Source organism: Tiliqua scincoides, chromosome 2 (assembly GCF_035046505.1).
Source record: "Tiliqua scincoides isolate rTilSci1 chromosome 2, rTilSci1.hap2, whole genome shotgun sequence".
Classification (NCBI taxonomy): Eukaryota; Metazoa; Chordata; class Lepidosauria; order Squamata; family Scincidae; genus Tiliqua; species Tiliqua scincoides.
Window position 1 is genome coordinate 225277659 of NC_089822.1, and position 14183 is coordinate 225291841.

The 14183-nt window shown below is 44.9% G+C and overlaps 1 protein-coding gene and 1 pseudogene across 1 annotated transcript in view; one reads left to right on the forward strand and one right to left on the reverse strand.

Moving 5' to 3' along the window:
* The window catches only part of UROC1 (urocanate hydratase 1), a 56283-nt gene that overhangs the window by 30246 nt on the left and 11854 nt on the right, over nt 1–14183 (reverse strand). Inside the window, exons 2-8 of the mRNA XM_066616790.1 lie at nt 12819–12949; nt 8500–8593; nt 7673–7732; nt 5781–5909; nt 5083–5144; nt 4239–4305; nt 3544–3687 (exon numbers count right to left, since the gene is read on the reverse strand). Of these exons, the coding sequence (XP_066472887.1) occupies nt 3544–3687; nt 4239–4305; nt 5083–5144; nt 5781–5909; nt 7673–7732; nt 8500–8593; nt 12819–12949 (687 nt within the window). The remainder of the gene's footprint in view (nt 1–3543; nt 3688–4238; nt 4306–5082; nt 5145–5780; nt 5910–7672; nt 7733–8499; nt 8594–12818; nt 12950–14183) is intronic.
* Nucleotides 647–766, forward strand: LOC136643371 (5S ribosomal RNA; annotated as a pseudogene).

The window sequence follows — 14183 nt, forward strand, 5'->3', positions numbered from 1 at the left end:
AGACTTTGGACAAATACTTTAAATTTTATGTTTAAAACCATTGAAAACCATTGGCTTAGGCAAAACTCTGTTTTGGTTGCAGGGCAAAATGTTTCATATCATTTTCTGCCTGCAGCCTGACAGGGTTGATTCTGTTGGCAACCTTCAGCCTCGAAAGACTATTTTATCACGCTCTGAATGGTGGTTCTGGAACAGCGTCTAGTGTGGCTGAAAAGGCCGATTCGGGAGTGACAATCCCTTCCACACTGGGAGCAAGTGCAGTCTGTCCCTGGTCTGTCTCCTTGGCTATGGGCCTTCCTCCTTTGCCTCTTTGCCTCAGTGAACCAACTGTAGAAGAACTTCACATGGCCCTGGACTCCCTTGCCTTTGGCAAGGCACCTGGAAAAGACAGCATCCCTGCTGAAGTCCTAAAGTGCTGCAAAGAGATCATTGTCACTGAGCTGCATGAAATCCTTTGTCTCTGCTGGAGATAAGGTGGAGTACCTCAAGACATGAGGGATGCAAACAAGAACAAAGGCGACAGGGGTGACTACAACAACTACCGTGGCAGGGTTGGTAACCTTTAGAAAATGAAGGGTCTGGCAAAGGTTCTCTCATGGCCATTTGGTAGTTACTTATAGCATCTATAGTAAAATCCCAGCCTTTGCCCTACAGCAACTGTTACCCTGCACATGCCTGATCTCATCTGATCTCGGAAGCTAAGCAGCGTCAGGCCTGGGTAGTACTTGGATGGGACACCACCTGGGAATACCAGATGCTGTAGGCTTATACCATAGTCTTTCGAGACTGAAGGTTGCCAGCCAACCAACCAACCAAAGTCTTTGCCCATAAATATACTGTTTGTACATTAGTAGGAAGATGGCATCCAGAAACCATGGAGTGATTTTGAATGCATTAGTGGCATGTAACCCAATCGCAGACAAAATGTGACTGATGTTAGAAAAACTGTATTTAGAACAGAGCTCAGCTGAGGCAGAATAATACAGACAGGTTTAAATGAAGGAGCATGCAAGGGCACAAGGCAAGATGGCAAGTGATCCATCAGCAGATCTTTTGCAAAATTTTGTAAATGATAAATGCAAAGATGGGGAGGAAGGGCAATTCAGATCTTGGCCATAGAGGGCAGGGGGCAGTTTGGGGGTGGATCTCTAGCTGGCAGCAGTGCACATCAGGATCTTATCCCTGTTTTCCCAGCCCGACAAGCACCCTGCCTATCCTACGCTAGCAAAATAAATGTCGTAGGTCCAAGGAGACCCACTGGCAGCCAGGGGGCCTACTGGGAAGCAAATAAAAAAGGTTTTTACTTACCTCTTCTGGGTTTTCCAGGCTGTCCTTTTGCCACCCCCCCACCCGCCATTGGAAGTAGCATGTGCTTCAGCAGCATGGCTGCCTCACTTATGATGGTGGGGGATACAATAGGGGCAAAAGTGAGATTTACAAAAAACTACAACTAATTTTCAGTGACGTGTGTACAGGCATATGAATTTTGTTTGTTTCTTGCAATTGTTACCAGCGATAACAGAAACTGAAAAAGATTTCAGCAAGCTCGAACTAGAGCTCATCAAAAACTGCAAGCATTCTACTATGGGACAAGAATGGTTAACAGCACAATCCTATCTTGTGCAGGAACAGGCAGGCCAGGAGGCCTGTGATGTGTCCAATGCAAGATAGGGGCCCAAAGTGGCTCAGTCAGAGGCAAGGGGAAACTCTTCCACTTACCCCAGGTAAACCACCACGGCCCCAATGGGTGTCTTTGAACTTGGGCCACTTCAGGAGGTGGCATAAGTCAGAGAAAAGCAGAGCGGTTTGGAGCCGCTCCGCGCTGCTCAGGGAACAGGGTTGGGATCTAGCATAACTGCCAGGTTCCAGCCCCGCCTCCCGCTCACTGCCCATCTGCTCCCAGGACTGCCCTCTCTCTGCCCTCTCCCTGCCCTAGAATGCCTCCCTCCTGCCTCCTCCCTGCCTCCTCCCTGCCATCCCCAGACCCTTGCGTTGGCCAAGTTTGGCAATGCAACCCTCCCTATCTGAGTTGGTGAGGAGGCTGGACTCAGCCTCCGTGGGCCAGCACACATCCCTGCACCAGCCCAGCCGACTCGTGAGGAGGTGCAAATGTGCTTTACGGCCACCTTCTGGGCTGGCGCAACCCTTCTGAGCCAGTGCAAGGGACCTGCGCCGGCACAAGGCGCACTCAGGATTGTGCTCTAATTTACAAGCTGTTTTGTCTATCCAGTGTGTTTGCAAGAGGAAGGAGCTTTGGGGGGAATCTAATTCATGACTTTGCAGTGAAACAGACTTGAAAAATGAAGCTTTAAAATCAAACTGGACTATTTAAAAAAAGTTTGCAGCCATGCTGGTCCATCAGAATGAAACAAACAAACAAAAGCATGCAGACTATATTGTAAGTTTTTGGCTGATCCTAATAAGATAGGATCAACTAAAATGTTACAAAATGGTCTGCAAGTTTTTGGATTCTTTTTCTGACTGGATGTGATGTTAAACAAAAATAGCAAAAAGTGGGAAGTGTCTCTTGGGGCACAGTAGGAAGATCTTATTTCAGAAATTTATAGATTATAGTTTTAGAATTAAAATGGGCACTTATTTTTAATGACTAATGAGATAGGTGTATGACATATGATCAGAGTATATGGGCAGGAGGTCTGGTCTAGAGGGTAGAGCCTCCGTCTGCCTGAAAATAACATCCACAAGGTCGCCAGTTCGAGGCCACCGGCACCGTGCGACCTTGAAGCAGCTGACAAGCTGAAGCCAAGCTATTCCATCTGCTCTGAGTGTGGGAGGATGGAGGTCAGAATGTGAAGCCAGATCAGAATGAAACACCTGAATGTAGTGGTTCTTGAAAGAAAGAACCTTCTTTCAAATTGTAAAAATCCCTATTTAATAAGGGATTTAAATAAAGCCTGCCTATGTAAACCGCCTTGAATAAAGTCTTGAATAAAGACCAAGAAAGGCGGTATATAAATACCAGTTGTTGTTGTTGTTGTTGTTGTTGTTGTTGTTGTTGTTGTTGTTGTTGTTGTTGTTGTTATTATATGCAAGAGAAATGGCTTGTGTTGTGAATCTGTGCTGGGCGCAGGCTCCCCACCCCCACCATCAAAACATGCCTGGGACCTGTTTCCAAATACACATTTTGGTCATGGGACATTTCTTTGCCTTAGTTTGCCAGCTTTGCAAACTAGAAAGGCATAAAGCAGTACTAAGGGGGAAAAGGCAGATATCCCCATATTGCAAAGGGGCTTTGGTACTTTTCCTGCTCTTTGAGTCTTCTTTGGCCTGCACTGATACCGCCACAGCTTCCCTGCATGAACTACTGAAGAGGGTGGGTTGACCACAGAGTTAAGACGTGTGGATTGAGGAGATCAGACATGCTAATTCTGAGCATCTGAAACACCCCCTCTCCCAATCCCACACAGGCACGATTCAAAAGGAACTAGCTAGTGCCAGAAGAGTGTTCTGGCAAGGACAACTAAAGCAAGAGACAACCGTACCTAAGCGAAAGCATACCAAATAAGAAGAATTCAGGCTTACCTCAGCAATAATTCCCACACAGCCAGCAATGACTGCAGCCTTTGCTTGAGCACCACTCATTCCCCCAAGGCCAGATGTGACAAAGACTTTCCCAGCCAGGTTGTCTGCTCCCAAATAGCGCCGGCCTGCATTGAGCACTGTCAGCTAAGCACATCACCAAAGAGAGCAGTTACCATATACAATGTCCCGTGGCATGAGCTCCAGGGACAAAGACACATCCCCATTTGTTTATCCCTTAAAATGTTCATAATAATGTAAGATTTGTATATGCCTATACTGGCATTTGTGAAGATACTAAATCAGACTTTCATGTTTATTTCAATAGCTTGCTTCATACGCCGGTCTTGTCACACCCCAAAATCTCAACTCTGATACAAATTTCATGGATGCAGGTGCCACAGTTCATGAGACAGATGCTCCAAGAGGAGGGCTGGTGGCCATTTTGGAAAATGGCGTCCACAGATTTAGGCCAATCTACTCATGCAGTCTAGACAAATTCTTCACATTTCTAACCAAGTCTCCGACCTGCTATTGGGGGAAACTGCTGTCAGGCATGAAATTCCTAAGGATGTTTATTTCAAGGACAAAATTAAAGGCAACAGTCACATTTGCCACTGTTATAGCCAAGAAATACAAGTGGACTGATGCTCACTTTTCATAAACAAATACATTTTCCTGGATGGTTCCGTTCTTACCACAGTTCCATGGACTATCCCCTGTGGTCCAATGTAGCAATAGCTCCCTGCTGTCATCTGTCCATACCTGTCAATAGCAGTGTATACAACACAATTTTCTCACTCAGCTCCGGATAATAATATTACATGGAGAAAAAAATTGTGCCATTACATTAATCTGTGAGCTTAGTAATATAACATTCCCTATGTAATCACATCCTGTAGCATACTTCTGCACATCTTTTCTCTCTACACAACCTCTTTCTGTGCCTCTATACATGTACTGCTCCCCACTATCTCATGCGTAGACCTGTCTTGCCATCATTGCTGGTCTACCAACATATCCCAAACACTGAGGAAAAAGAGACCTCATCCTTTTCTCAGTCTTCCTGAGTTCATGTGACTGCACCTGCTGGCCCCTGATGCTGGCCTGCCCACTCACCAAGCCCCCACCGCAACTGTATGTGTTCAAGAGCAAGGGCACTGAAGGAAATGGTCAGCAGGCACAAGGCCAGCAGAAGGTGGAGCAAGTGGATGTGGTCTTGCCTTTTCTCCATGTATTCAGTGAACTCTGGGAGACTAACACAAAAAGTGTGCTCTCGCAAATTAATAACCAAACCAGCTTCTCAGGTGTTTCCAATGGATGTTTCCAATGACAGCGGTTGAGCTAATTACAGGCTTTAAGTTTTCTAACCCAGTTACTAGCGTGTGAGTGCGTGAGCTCTCTCACACCTCTTCTCAAAATAATAATCGGGACATTCAGTGGGCCACTGTGAGATACAGGAAGCTGGACCAGATGGGCCTATCGCCTGATCCAGTGGGGCTGTTCTTACGTTCTAATACTTTGATATCCAATTTTACTTACATTGTAATCCCCATTGCAAACATTTTCTCATATTCATCTCTTGAGGAATAGTTAGGAATTACCTAAACAAAACAAAACGAGAGAGGGAGAGAGGGGGGGGCCTATAAATGAATAGAAGCTATTTCTGTATCAATTCCCACTTCCCCAAGGTTAAATCCAAACAACCTCATTCATACTTACAGTGTGAGAGAACCCAAGGAAAGGGCAAACAGGACCTGATCCTAAGTGTTCCAATTACAGTTAATAAATTCTAGCTGCGATATTTGTGAGGTTGTAAGAATACTGTAGATGGCCCAGTTATGACAATTTCTCTTCCTCCCCCTTCCCTGCTCTTCTCCCCAGAACAATCACAAAACGACAGAAAGAAGACATGGCTTGGTGTCATTGGTTCAAACATGGATACAGGAGGAACAGCAAGCACAATTTCGATTAAATGTTTTGGCTGAACTGCATAATCGGTTTCAGGGCTGGGTGGGCAACAGCAAGAAAGGGTTAGTGACTTCATGCCTCGCTGAAGGCTTCCCAGAATTATTTAGCGATCATTTCATGAACCAGATACTAGCTTAGATGGACCTTGAGTCTGATGATCCAACAGTATTCTTCTTACATTCTTACAATCATGTGTCAAAAGGCAATCCATGCCTGAGCTTACTGTACTGTTGACCATGAATGGGGGATAAGATGAAAGGAGCATTTACCATGCCATTGGTGATGACTAATCGAGGAGCATTGTGATGGCTAGGAAAGAGTCCCATAGGATGTCCACTGTACATGACTAATGTCTGATCTTCATTCATCTCAGACAAATAGTGCATCACCAGCCAGAACTGAAGGAGCAAGACAAGGAAAATGTAAATGATTTCCTTTTTAGATTAATCAACTTTTCGAAGGCTTTTAAGAGATGTGGTGCTGGAAGACCTGGGATGCTGATGAATAGGGTGAGTGGGATGATTTATTTTAAATAGCCACTAGGAAAGAGGTTCGAAACCCTTCCCCTATTCTTCCCCCCCCCCCCACGAAACTCCTCCCAATTTTTTTCTAAATTCCTTGGTTGGTCTTCAAGACTGGAACTAACCTCTATCTGGAGGGGGAAAAACTGAGAATGAGCAGTTTCTGGATGGAAAACAAGCATTGGGGAAGGGTTCAACACCACCAATGCCATGCTTTAAATTCTCTTCCCCCGCCCCCACTGGAGTTTGGAATGACCAGACATATATTCCAACAGACGCCGACAGATATCACAAAATAAACTATATTTATTTCAGGCATAGTTCTTGGGGTGAATTACTATGGAATAGTGATGAATTCATGGGAAAGAAATACCACCTTTGGTTCAAACTGATGGTCCAAGCCTTTTGTAAAAGTGGCAAGGAAACCTGTTTCCCACTTTGTGTATACCAGCGATTTTCAACCAGTGAGCTACAGCACATTGGTGTGCTGCAAATGGTCTACAGGTGTGCCGTTGGAGTTTGGGTGGGGTCACTTATTAGTGGGGCCATTGGGGTGTGTGAGCCACCCACCAGCAGTTGTCAATTGTCAAATTGTCAGTTGTCAAAAAATTGATGGTGTGCCTTGAACATTTTAATGCCTTGTCAGTGTGCCTTGAGATGAAAAAGGTTGAAAATTGCTAGTGTATACTACTCCCATGTGTAGCAATTTGGCACACACACGAGACATAACTTTTACTACAGCCAAATGTCTTTAAAAGCTGTCTCTTTTCCATAACACAGGTTATTGAGAACAGACGGCTTTTTATCACAAGCAAATAAAATAATTCATTTGATTGCTATTCTTATGTAACCAGTGACAAAGAACTATTGTTTGCTCTGCTATGAAACTCTCCGTAGATATCATACTTGGACGAGACTGCTGGAGGAGCACAAGAACAGATAGCATGTTTCCAAATGCAGTAGTGGCTGTATTTCACCCAGTAGCTCCAATACTTTCTCTGAAGAATGTTAGGTATTAGGTACAATACCATATTTGCCACATATCTTTAGGAAGCACAATGGCTAATTACAAACACACACACACACCTGGAAGCAGTGGTTTCACTAGCACTTGCATCACCCGGTTTGGGAGGCCAGTGCATCCCCCTATGATGGAACTCCTCCCACACAGTGGGTGGGGCAACGCCCTGGGTAGTGAATGTAGTGATGTACCATCACCATGTAGTGATGCCCTGGGGCATTTGGTGGGCCGCTCTGAGATACAGGAAGCTGGACTAGATGGGCCTATGGCCTGATCCACTGGGGCTGTTCTTACGTTCTTATGTTCATTGACCCGTCCCTGATGGTTTTTTAGCTATATTATTTGATAGAAGAGAGATGTTTCAACACGGTTTGTTTCACTGCATTCTGCATAGAATTACACATCAATTGATATATAACATGATGGTATTATTCGAAAAATCCATGATTTTAAAAATTTTGGCGTGTAGTGTTGTCATCCCCTCCCCCTTGTGCGTCACCTGGTACAGCCCGCACCCCCCTAGTAATGCCACTGCCTGGAAGGCAACTCTGCTTGGAAACCAAGAAACTCTGCCATCTCAGTCATACAATCTGTGTCAGCAAATATATCAACACCATACCTGTGCCCAGTTACTGAAGACTTGTCCATTTCCTCCGTAAGTGACAAGCTCCTGGGGAAACTACAAAAAGCATGTTTTAAAAATTATGTTCAAAGCAATGCTGCTATAGAGTGCTTCAGAATTGTTCCTCTGCTGTGATCTAGATATTTATACAATAAGAAAATTTCAGTCTCAAATAGAGCTGGGTGTTTTATTCCCCACATATTTCTTAATTCAATACAGGGAATGAAAACTGATACATTCAGCAAAACAAGATACAATACAGCGGTGTGTTGCTTAACAACCTTCCACATAACAATGGACCACATATAGGATATAGATCAAAGCACAAAAAGAGGCTCTTCATGTGGCATTCAGGACACCCATAGCCTGCAACAGAGCCTGTGTCTGTTTACACAACAAAGAGGTTCTTAATGCAAAGATAATGCAAAGACCGATAGCCTGTGCCTGTTTACACAACAAAGAGGTTCTTAATGCAAAGAAAAGGCAATCGGTCTCCATTAGCCTGCACAGCCAGCAAGTGTCTGGCAGGGAGTGTCTGCTCACACAACAAAGGCACAAGATTGGGCTGAATGTTTGCTTAACAACCTAATCGCATAACAATGAGGATTGGAGAATGTATCCTCATTGTTAAGTGATGCACACCAGTATATGGTTTTTCTTGTAGAATAATGAAATTCATGTAAGATAATTCTATCCAACCTTTTCATCAAAGCTCAAGGTGGTTTGACAAGTGTTCAGTACTATCATTGAAGTCAGTGCAACTTAAAACCGATTAGTATTTGTAATAAGTATTTGTACAGTGCTCTTTCTTGAATGTTCCTTACCTGGGCCACAGCAGGATCAAGATTATTCATGATCATGTGCATTATTGCAGCTGCTTGAATGGTTTTGCATGGATATTCCCAGACAGGGTAAGCTCTGTAATAAAAATATATGTTGGGAGGGTGGGGGTGTGTGTGATTGTGACCACGCTTTGTACAGTTATACCTTTGCATTTATCATGAACTAAAAATAACTAAATGAAACACTCGATCTAACATGGCAACTAATAAATCACTATTTTAAAGTAAAGTTTGATCTTATCTGGTGAACGAATTCACAAATTTTCCTGAATATCCACAGTGGTTTGGAAGTGTTCTCATCAAAATATATTTCCATGAAATAAACAGGAAATAATGCAGATGCAAAATCAATACTTTCCAGGAATCATAGGGTTGGATGATGTGTATCTCCAGTGTCTTTATTATGGTTTCAACATATCACATACATGGGGGGGGGGGGAAATGCTGTATTTTGGATATGGCTTTTGAACGGCTAGATTCTCATGACATATGGAAACTAGATTAGCTGGACAAATTAGGACAGTCAGCTGCAAGAATCAGATATCCATTGACCAATTTCAGGCCTTGTATTTGAACTAAGCAGCTGTATAGTCTTAGCAGCTGGTGCCCTCCCCACGGGCGTGATCCCATGAAGTATACACATCAGGATGAAAACAAAGACCTTTCTAACCTCATCGTTCATTTCAGTTTTGTTTTCAAAAGAGCAGGGCTCAACTTCAAACCAATTAATAAACTCTGGCAATGCTAACATCTTCCAGTTGCTGTGTGATTATTCTCCACATTCTTAAGGTGATCAGTGTGGAACTGTTTTTTTTTTTATTTGTATCTTGCCTTTTGTGTTGTGAGTTTCACTTTAAGCACTTGTGGGAAGATTTGTCATTGACAGTTTTACCCTTCCAGGAACAGCTTGTAAACCAGTTTATTGTGAGTTTGCCCTCTATTTTTTTTTTGACAGTTTAACATTTAAACAGTAGCATAACTAGGGCATCTGGTATCCGGGACCATGACATTGGACATCAACCCTCCCCAGAAATGCCTGATGTCATGTCACCACAGATTACTTCAGGGTTTGCAGTGCACTCAGAGCAATTGTGAGCTTGCTGCCGCAGTATCTTCTCCTGCAGTCCTCAGTGCACCATCGGTAGGGAGACAAGGCAGGCAGGCTGCCTCTGGCTTTGTCTCAGGATCCACCACCAGGGGTGTGAATTGGCACCCTTTCAAGGTGTGGTGCCCAGGCCAATGTACCCACTGCCCCTATTCCATTAGATTCCATTATTCACCCCATCTAATGGCTGAATGCAGTATAGAGTCTATACCGATGCATTCTGGGATGACAACGGAGGAGCAAGAAACCTGAAGTGGGTCTTTAAAGATTTCTTTAACCCCAAGAAGCTTGGAACCAATGCAGTTTAACAGCATGAAGGTAGGAAATTGAATTTTGGTGGATTTTGTTCCTTGTTACAAGGCATTTAAAGGTGGACCACAGTATCAGTGGTGAGTCAAATAGATAGCAAGGTCCTACCTGTATTCTCCTTAGCACAACTCTATAGAGGAAAATCGTTGGCAACCTTCAATCTCGAAAGACTATGGTATAAGCCAACAGCACCCAGTATTCCCATGCGGTCTCCCATCCAAGTACTAACCAGGCCTGACTCTGCTTAGCTTCCAAGATCAGACAAGATTGGGTATGTGCAGGGTAACAGTTGCTGCATATAGAGGAAGCATTATTATTAACCCCTTACTGCTGCTGAAACAGAGTATATTGTCTAAGGCAACCTAGTGAGCTCATGACAGAGATAAGATTTGAACCAGGAAAGTCCTGATTTGCAGTTCTTTATAACCCCAGCTACAGGCAGTGAAGATGTGGGGGGCCACTGAGATAAGAGGTGGCTCCAGGCCTCCTCTAGGAGCAGGACTGGGGCAGCCTGAGGGGAGGAGGACCAGGGTGTAAAATAACCCCCCCCCCATTCTCCTCTACCTGCTACCTGGTGCCTTTCCTGGGAACTCAGAAGTAGCCCTGATGGAAGCCCTGAACCACCTGAACTGTTCTCAGCGCACACCCCTTCTTTTGGCCCCATAGCATGGACCAACCAGTAGCATTACAGCTGCGCAAACACAGAAAACCAAAATCGGACATATGCGGTTACATCTGTTTATAGAATTTTGGTTTTGTGCCTTTGGCCAGCAGTTTGCTTGAAGCTGGTATGTATATTGGGAACACAAACAGAAGTCAAATTTCAGATGTGGGAACCATAGCTCAAAGGTAGATCGCATGCACTTCATGCAGACAACCCCAGACTTAACCTCTGGTATCTCCGGTTAGGGCAGAGAAAATGTCCCAACCAAAAACCCAAGATCCAGCACCAACACCATCAAGGCAAATGAATCAATGCAGCACAAGGCAGTCCCTCCCCTGTTCCAGCTTGCCAAATAGATGCACTGTAAAGGAAAACCCCATTAAAGAAACACTGTTTCCTTGGGATGGTTTTATTCCCATTGAAGTAACCATCCATGATGAAATGCTCACCCTGTGCCCTCACTACTTTCCTACTATATAATCTATGCAACAGCCATCAAAGCCACTTACTATAACTGGCTAGCAGAGCATTTTATTCCCACAACATTAAATGGAGGAACTGTGAAAATGAGTTTCAGCAGACATGAGATTTAGCTTTAATTACCAAGTATTATACATTGTTGTTTCTTTAATGATCTACCTAGTGCTGCCTTATTGAGCACTCTGGTCAAAGGAACAGGAGCTCACAGGACCTACTTCAGCTGGGCTGCGTGGTATTTGCACTTGGATTAATATATTGCCACATTAAGGACGCAAACCTGAGTTGTCCTTGGGCTGGAGCAGGTCCCTTGCACTGGCCCAGGAGGGTCGGGTACATGCTGTAAAGCAGATTTGAGCCTCCTCATGAGTCAGCTGGGCTGGAGCAAAGTTGCGTGCCGACCCGCTGAGGCTGAATCCAGCCTCCGCGCCAACTTCATGGGGGAGCCTTGCGTTGGCTGAGCTCAGTGGGTGGGGAGGAGGCGGAAGGGAGGTGTTCTGGAGTGGGGGGAGGGTGGGTCTAGGGGCAGGCAGGGAGCAGGAGGTGGGGCTGAGACCCAGCTCTTATACTGGATCCCAACCCCCATTCCAGAGCAGTGCGAAGCAGCTGTCTCCTCGGAGTTGTGCCACCTCAAGGGTAAGGGAAAAGAGTTTCCCCTTGCCTCTGGCTGAGCCACTTTAGCGCCCTATCTCGTGCTGGATACAGCACAAGCATCCCGGGTTGCCTGTTCCAGCGCAAGATAGGATTGTGCTGCACGTAAATACTAGGACAGCACAACTCAGGAAGTTTGGCATAACTGAAGGAAACTGGGCTTCAGTAAAATGGACCGTGATCAGTCAGCAAAACCTTTTCAGAGGTGGGAAGTTCTCAGTTAACACTGTTTCATAGTGAACATGCAAAGACTTCAGGGGATCATGAGTGGCACATGCAACTCTATGTAAAATGAACTTCTTGGACGGGCAACTTGCAACTAATATTTTTCTCCAAGGCAAAACAGGTTGCTAGCCTGCTGCAGGTTGGTTAGAAGAAGGTACTGCAGTCACTTTCTCTGGTAACATAAGAGGTCAATTGAGATCATATAAAGCCTCAAGCTAAGGCCTAGCTCAAGATGTCAAACTCATTTGATACAGCAGGCTGAACAGCTTTCATAATGCTGGCTGAGGGCTGGAAGTGATTCATTAAGCAGAAAGATGTCATTAAGCAGGTCATGACCAGAAATAAGAACTTTTTCTCAGTTAGGAGTTCATTAGCTGCAAATGACAGAAGAGAAAATATGCAAATCTTGATCATATTTTTGAGTTATGGGAGAGCCCAATTATACAGGTTGCCCTTTCAGCAGCTGAGAGCATCTGACGGTGGTGCTGGGATTGCCCAAGGGCTGGCTAAAGAGCTTCTGTGGACCACATCCAGCCCATGGACCTTACATTTGACACCCCTGGCCTAGCTCCTCTGAGTAATGTCTGTAGTAAATAACCAAATTGCTGTCAGATTGCCAGGAACGGTTGACCAACTCAGAGCGAATTAGCTTGCCTGTCTACTTGCCCAGTGCCTGCCTTGCTTTGTCTCTCCCAGCCTGCCTATCTGATGACAACTAACTTTTCCTCTGCCCAGCGTGATTGTAGCTCTGCTTCAGACCACTGACCCAGACAGTCTGTCACAACATCCCTAAGGAGTGAAAGTCATTCTGAGCATGGAACTGGCTGTCCGCTCATTGTACTATTGCAATGCATACCTCAGGGCTCTTACCTCATCACGATCTGGGGACAGAACCTGTACATGTAGATGTGGCCGTAGGCCCTCAGCTCCTTAGCAAATTCTGGTGCCAGCACTTTATGCAAGTCGGATGGGAAATACCGAAGGGCGTTCTGCAAAGCCAGCTGCCAAGAGAGAGAGAAAAAGGGGGAGCAAGAGCACACTCTAAGGTGGGTGGTTATCACAGCTAATTAAACACACAAACGTTATCAGGCTCCAAGGGGAAAAATGCCCAGATCCTAAGAGTGTATTCAAGGGCATTGGACCGTAGTAACTGCAAGGCTCCAATAAACAAGGTAGTGCAGCATTTGGATGCACCAACCTTTCCATAAACAAGATAATTTCCTGCTGCACCCATTTTCTACAGGAGACAGAGCAGCAAGCAGAGCCAGCTGTAGTTAACAGACATCCTATAAATAAATAAATAAAAATAAAACTTTATTTTTATCCCGCCCTTCTCCCTAACGGGACCCAGGGACATCCTAGGCACACTTCTTATTGGCTCCATTTCCCCACACTGCCAAGCCCAAAACAATGCAGGATGTTCTTATGCTAGGGTGATAGCCCTTTGCGAACTGGCATAGCATAGTGGCTGAGAGTTGGGCTTTCCCAGCTCAGATCTTGCCACTGCCATGCATTCTTGCTTGATGGCCTTCTGCAAGCGGCTTCCTTGCAGCCTCAGCTCCCCAGCTGCAATATGGGGATAATAATACTTCCCTTACAGGGTTGTTCAAAGAACAAAGCTCAAGGTAATACATGCTTTGCACTCAGGGCATGTGCTATAAATGTTAAGTATTACAAGTCAAATTTGTAGCCTCATTGAGTTGTGATATTAATAACACACAATGTTTAGTGTACGCTGAGGCTGCAATCCTATGCACACTTCCCTGGGAGTAAGGTCCATTGAGTACGATGGGACTTACTCCTAGATAAACATGCATAGGACTGCACTCATGGACCACCAGATCCTGTGCCAAGGAGAAGACAAAATTCTGTGCCAGGCAGCACTTAACAGCCTAACCCTCTTGGCTGGTTGGAAATGGAAGATACCAAGCCAGGGAAACAAACTGACTTTTGCTGTTAGGTGTATGTGTGAGATGTTGTAACAAGCACATACATTGGTCTCAGAAAGCTGCCAACACACAAGCAAGCCAGCCTCCTGCCTAACATCTTGTGCAAAGCCACTTTTCAGCCTGTGCAGTAACTGTGGATCTCCATTGTAAGGGAGGCTGGCATGATTCTTTATGGGTACCAATTTCCTGAGCACTCCAAATGCATGAGGAAGTTATCCTTTCAGCTCTGCGCCTATTCTGGGACACTTTGTCCCAGGTCACCTTAAAAAAAAAAGGTGGAGGGAAG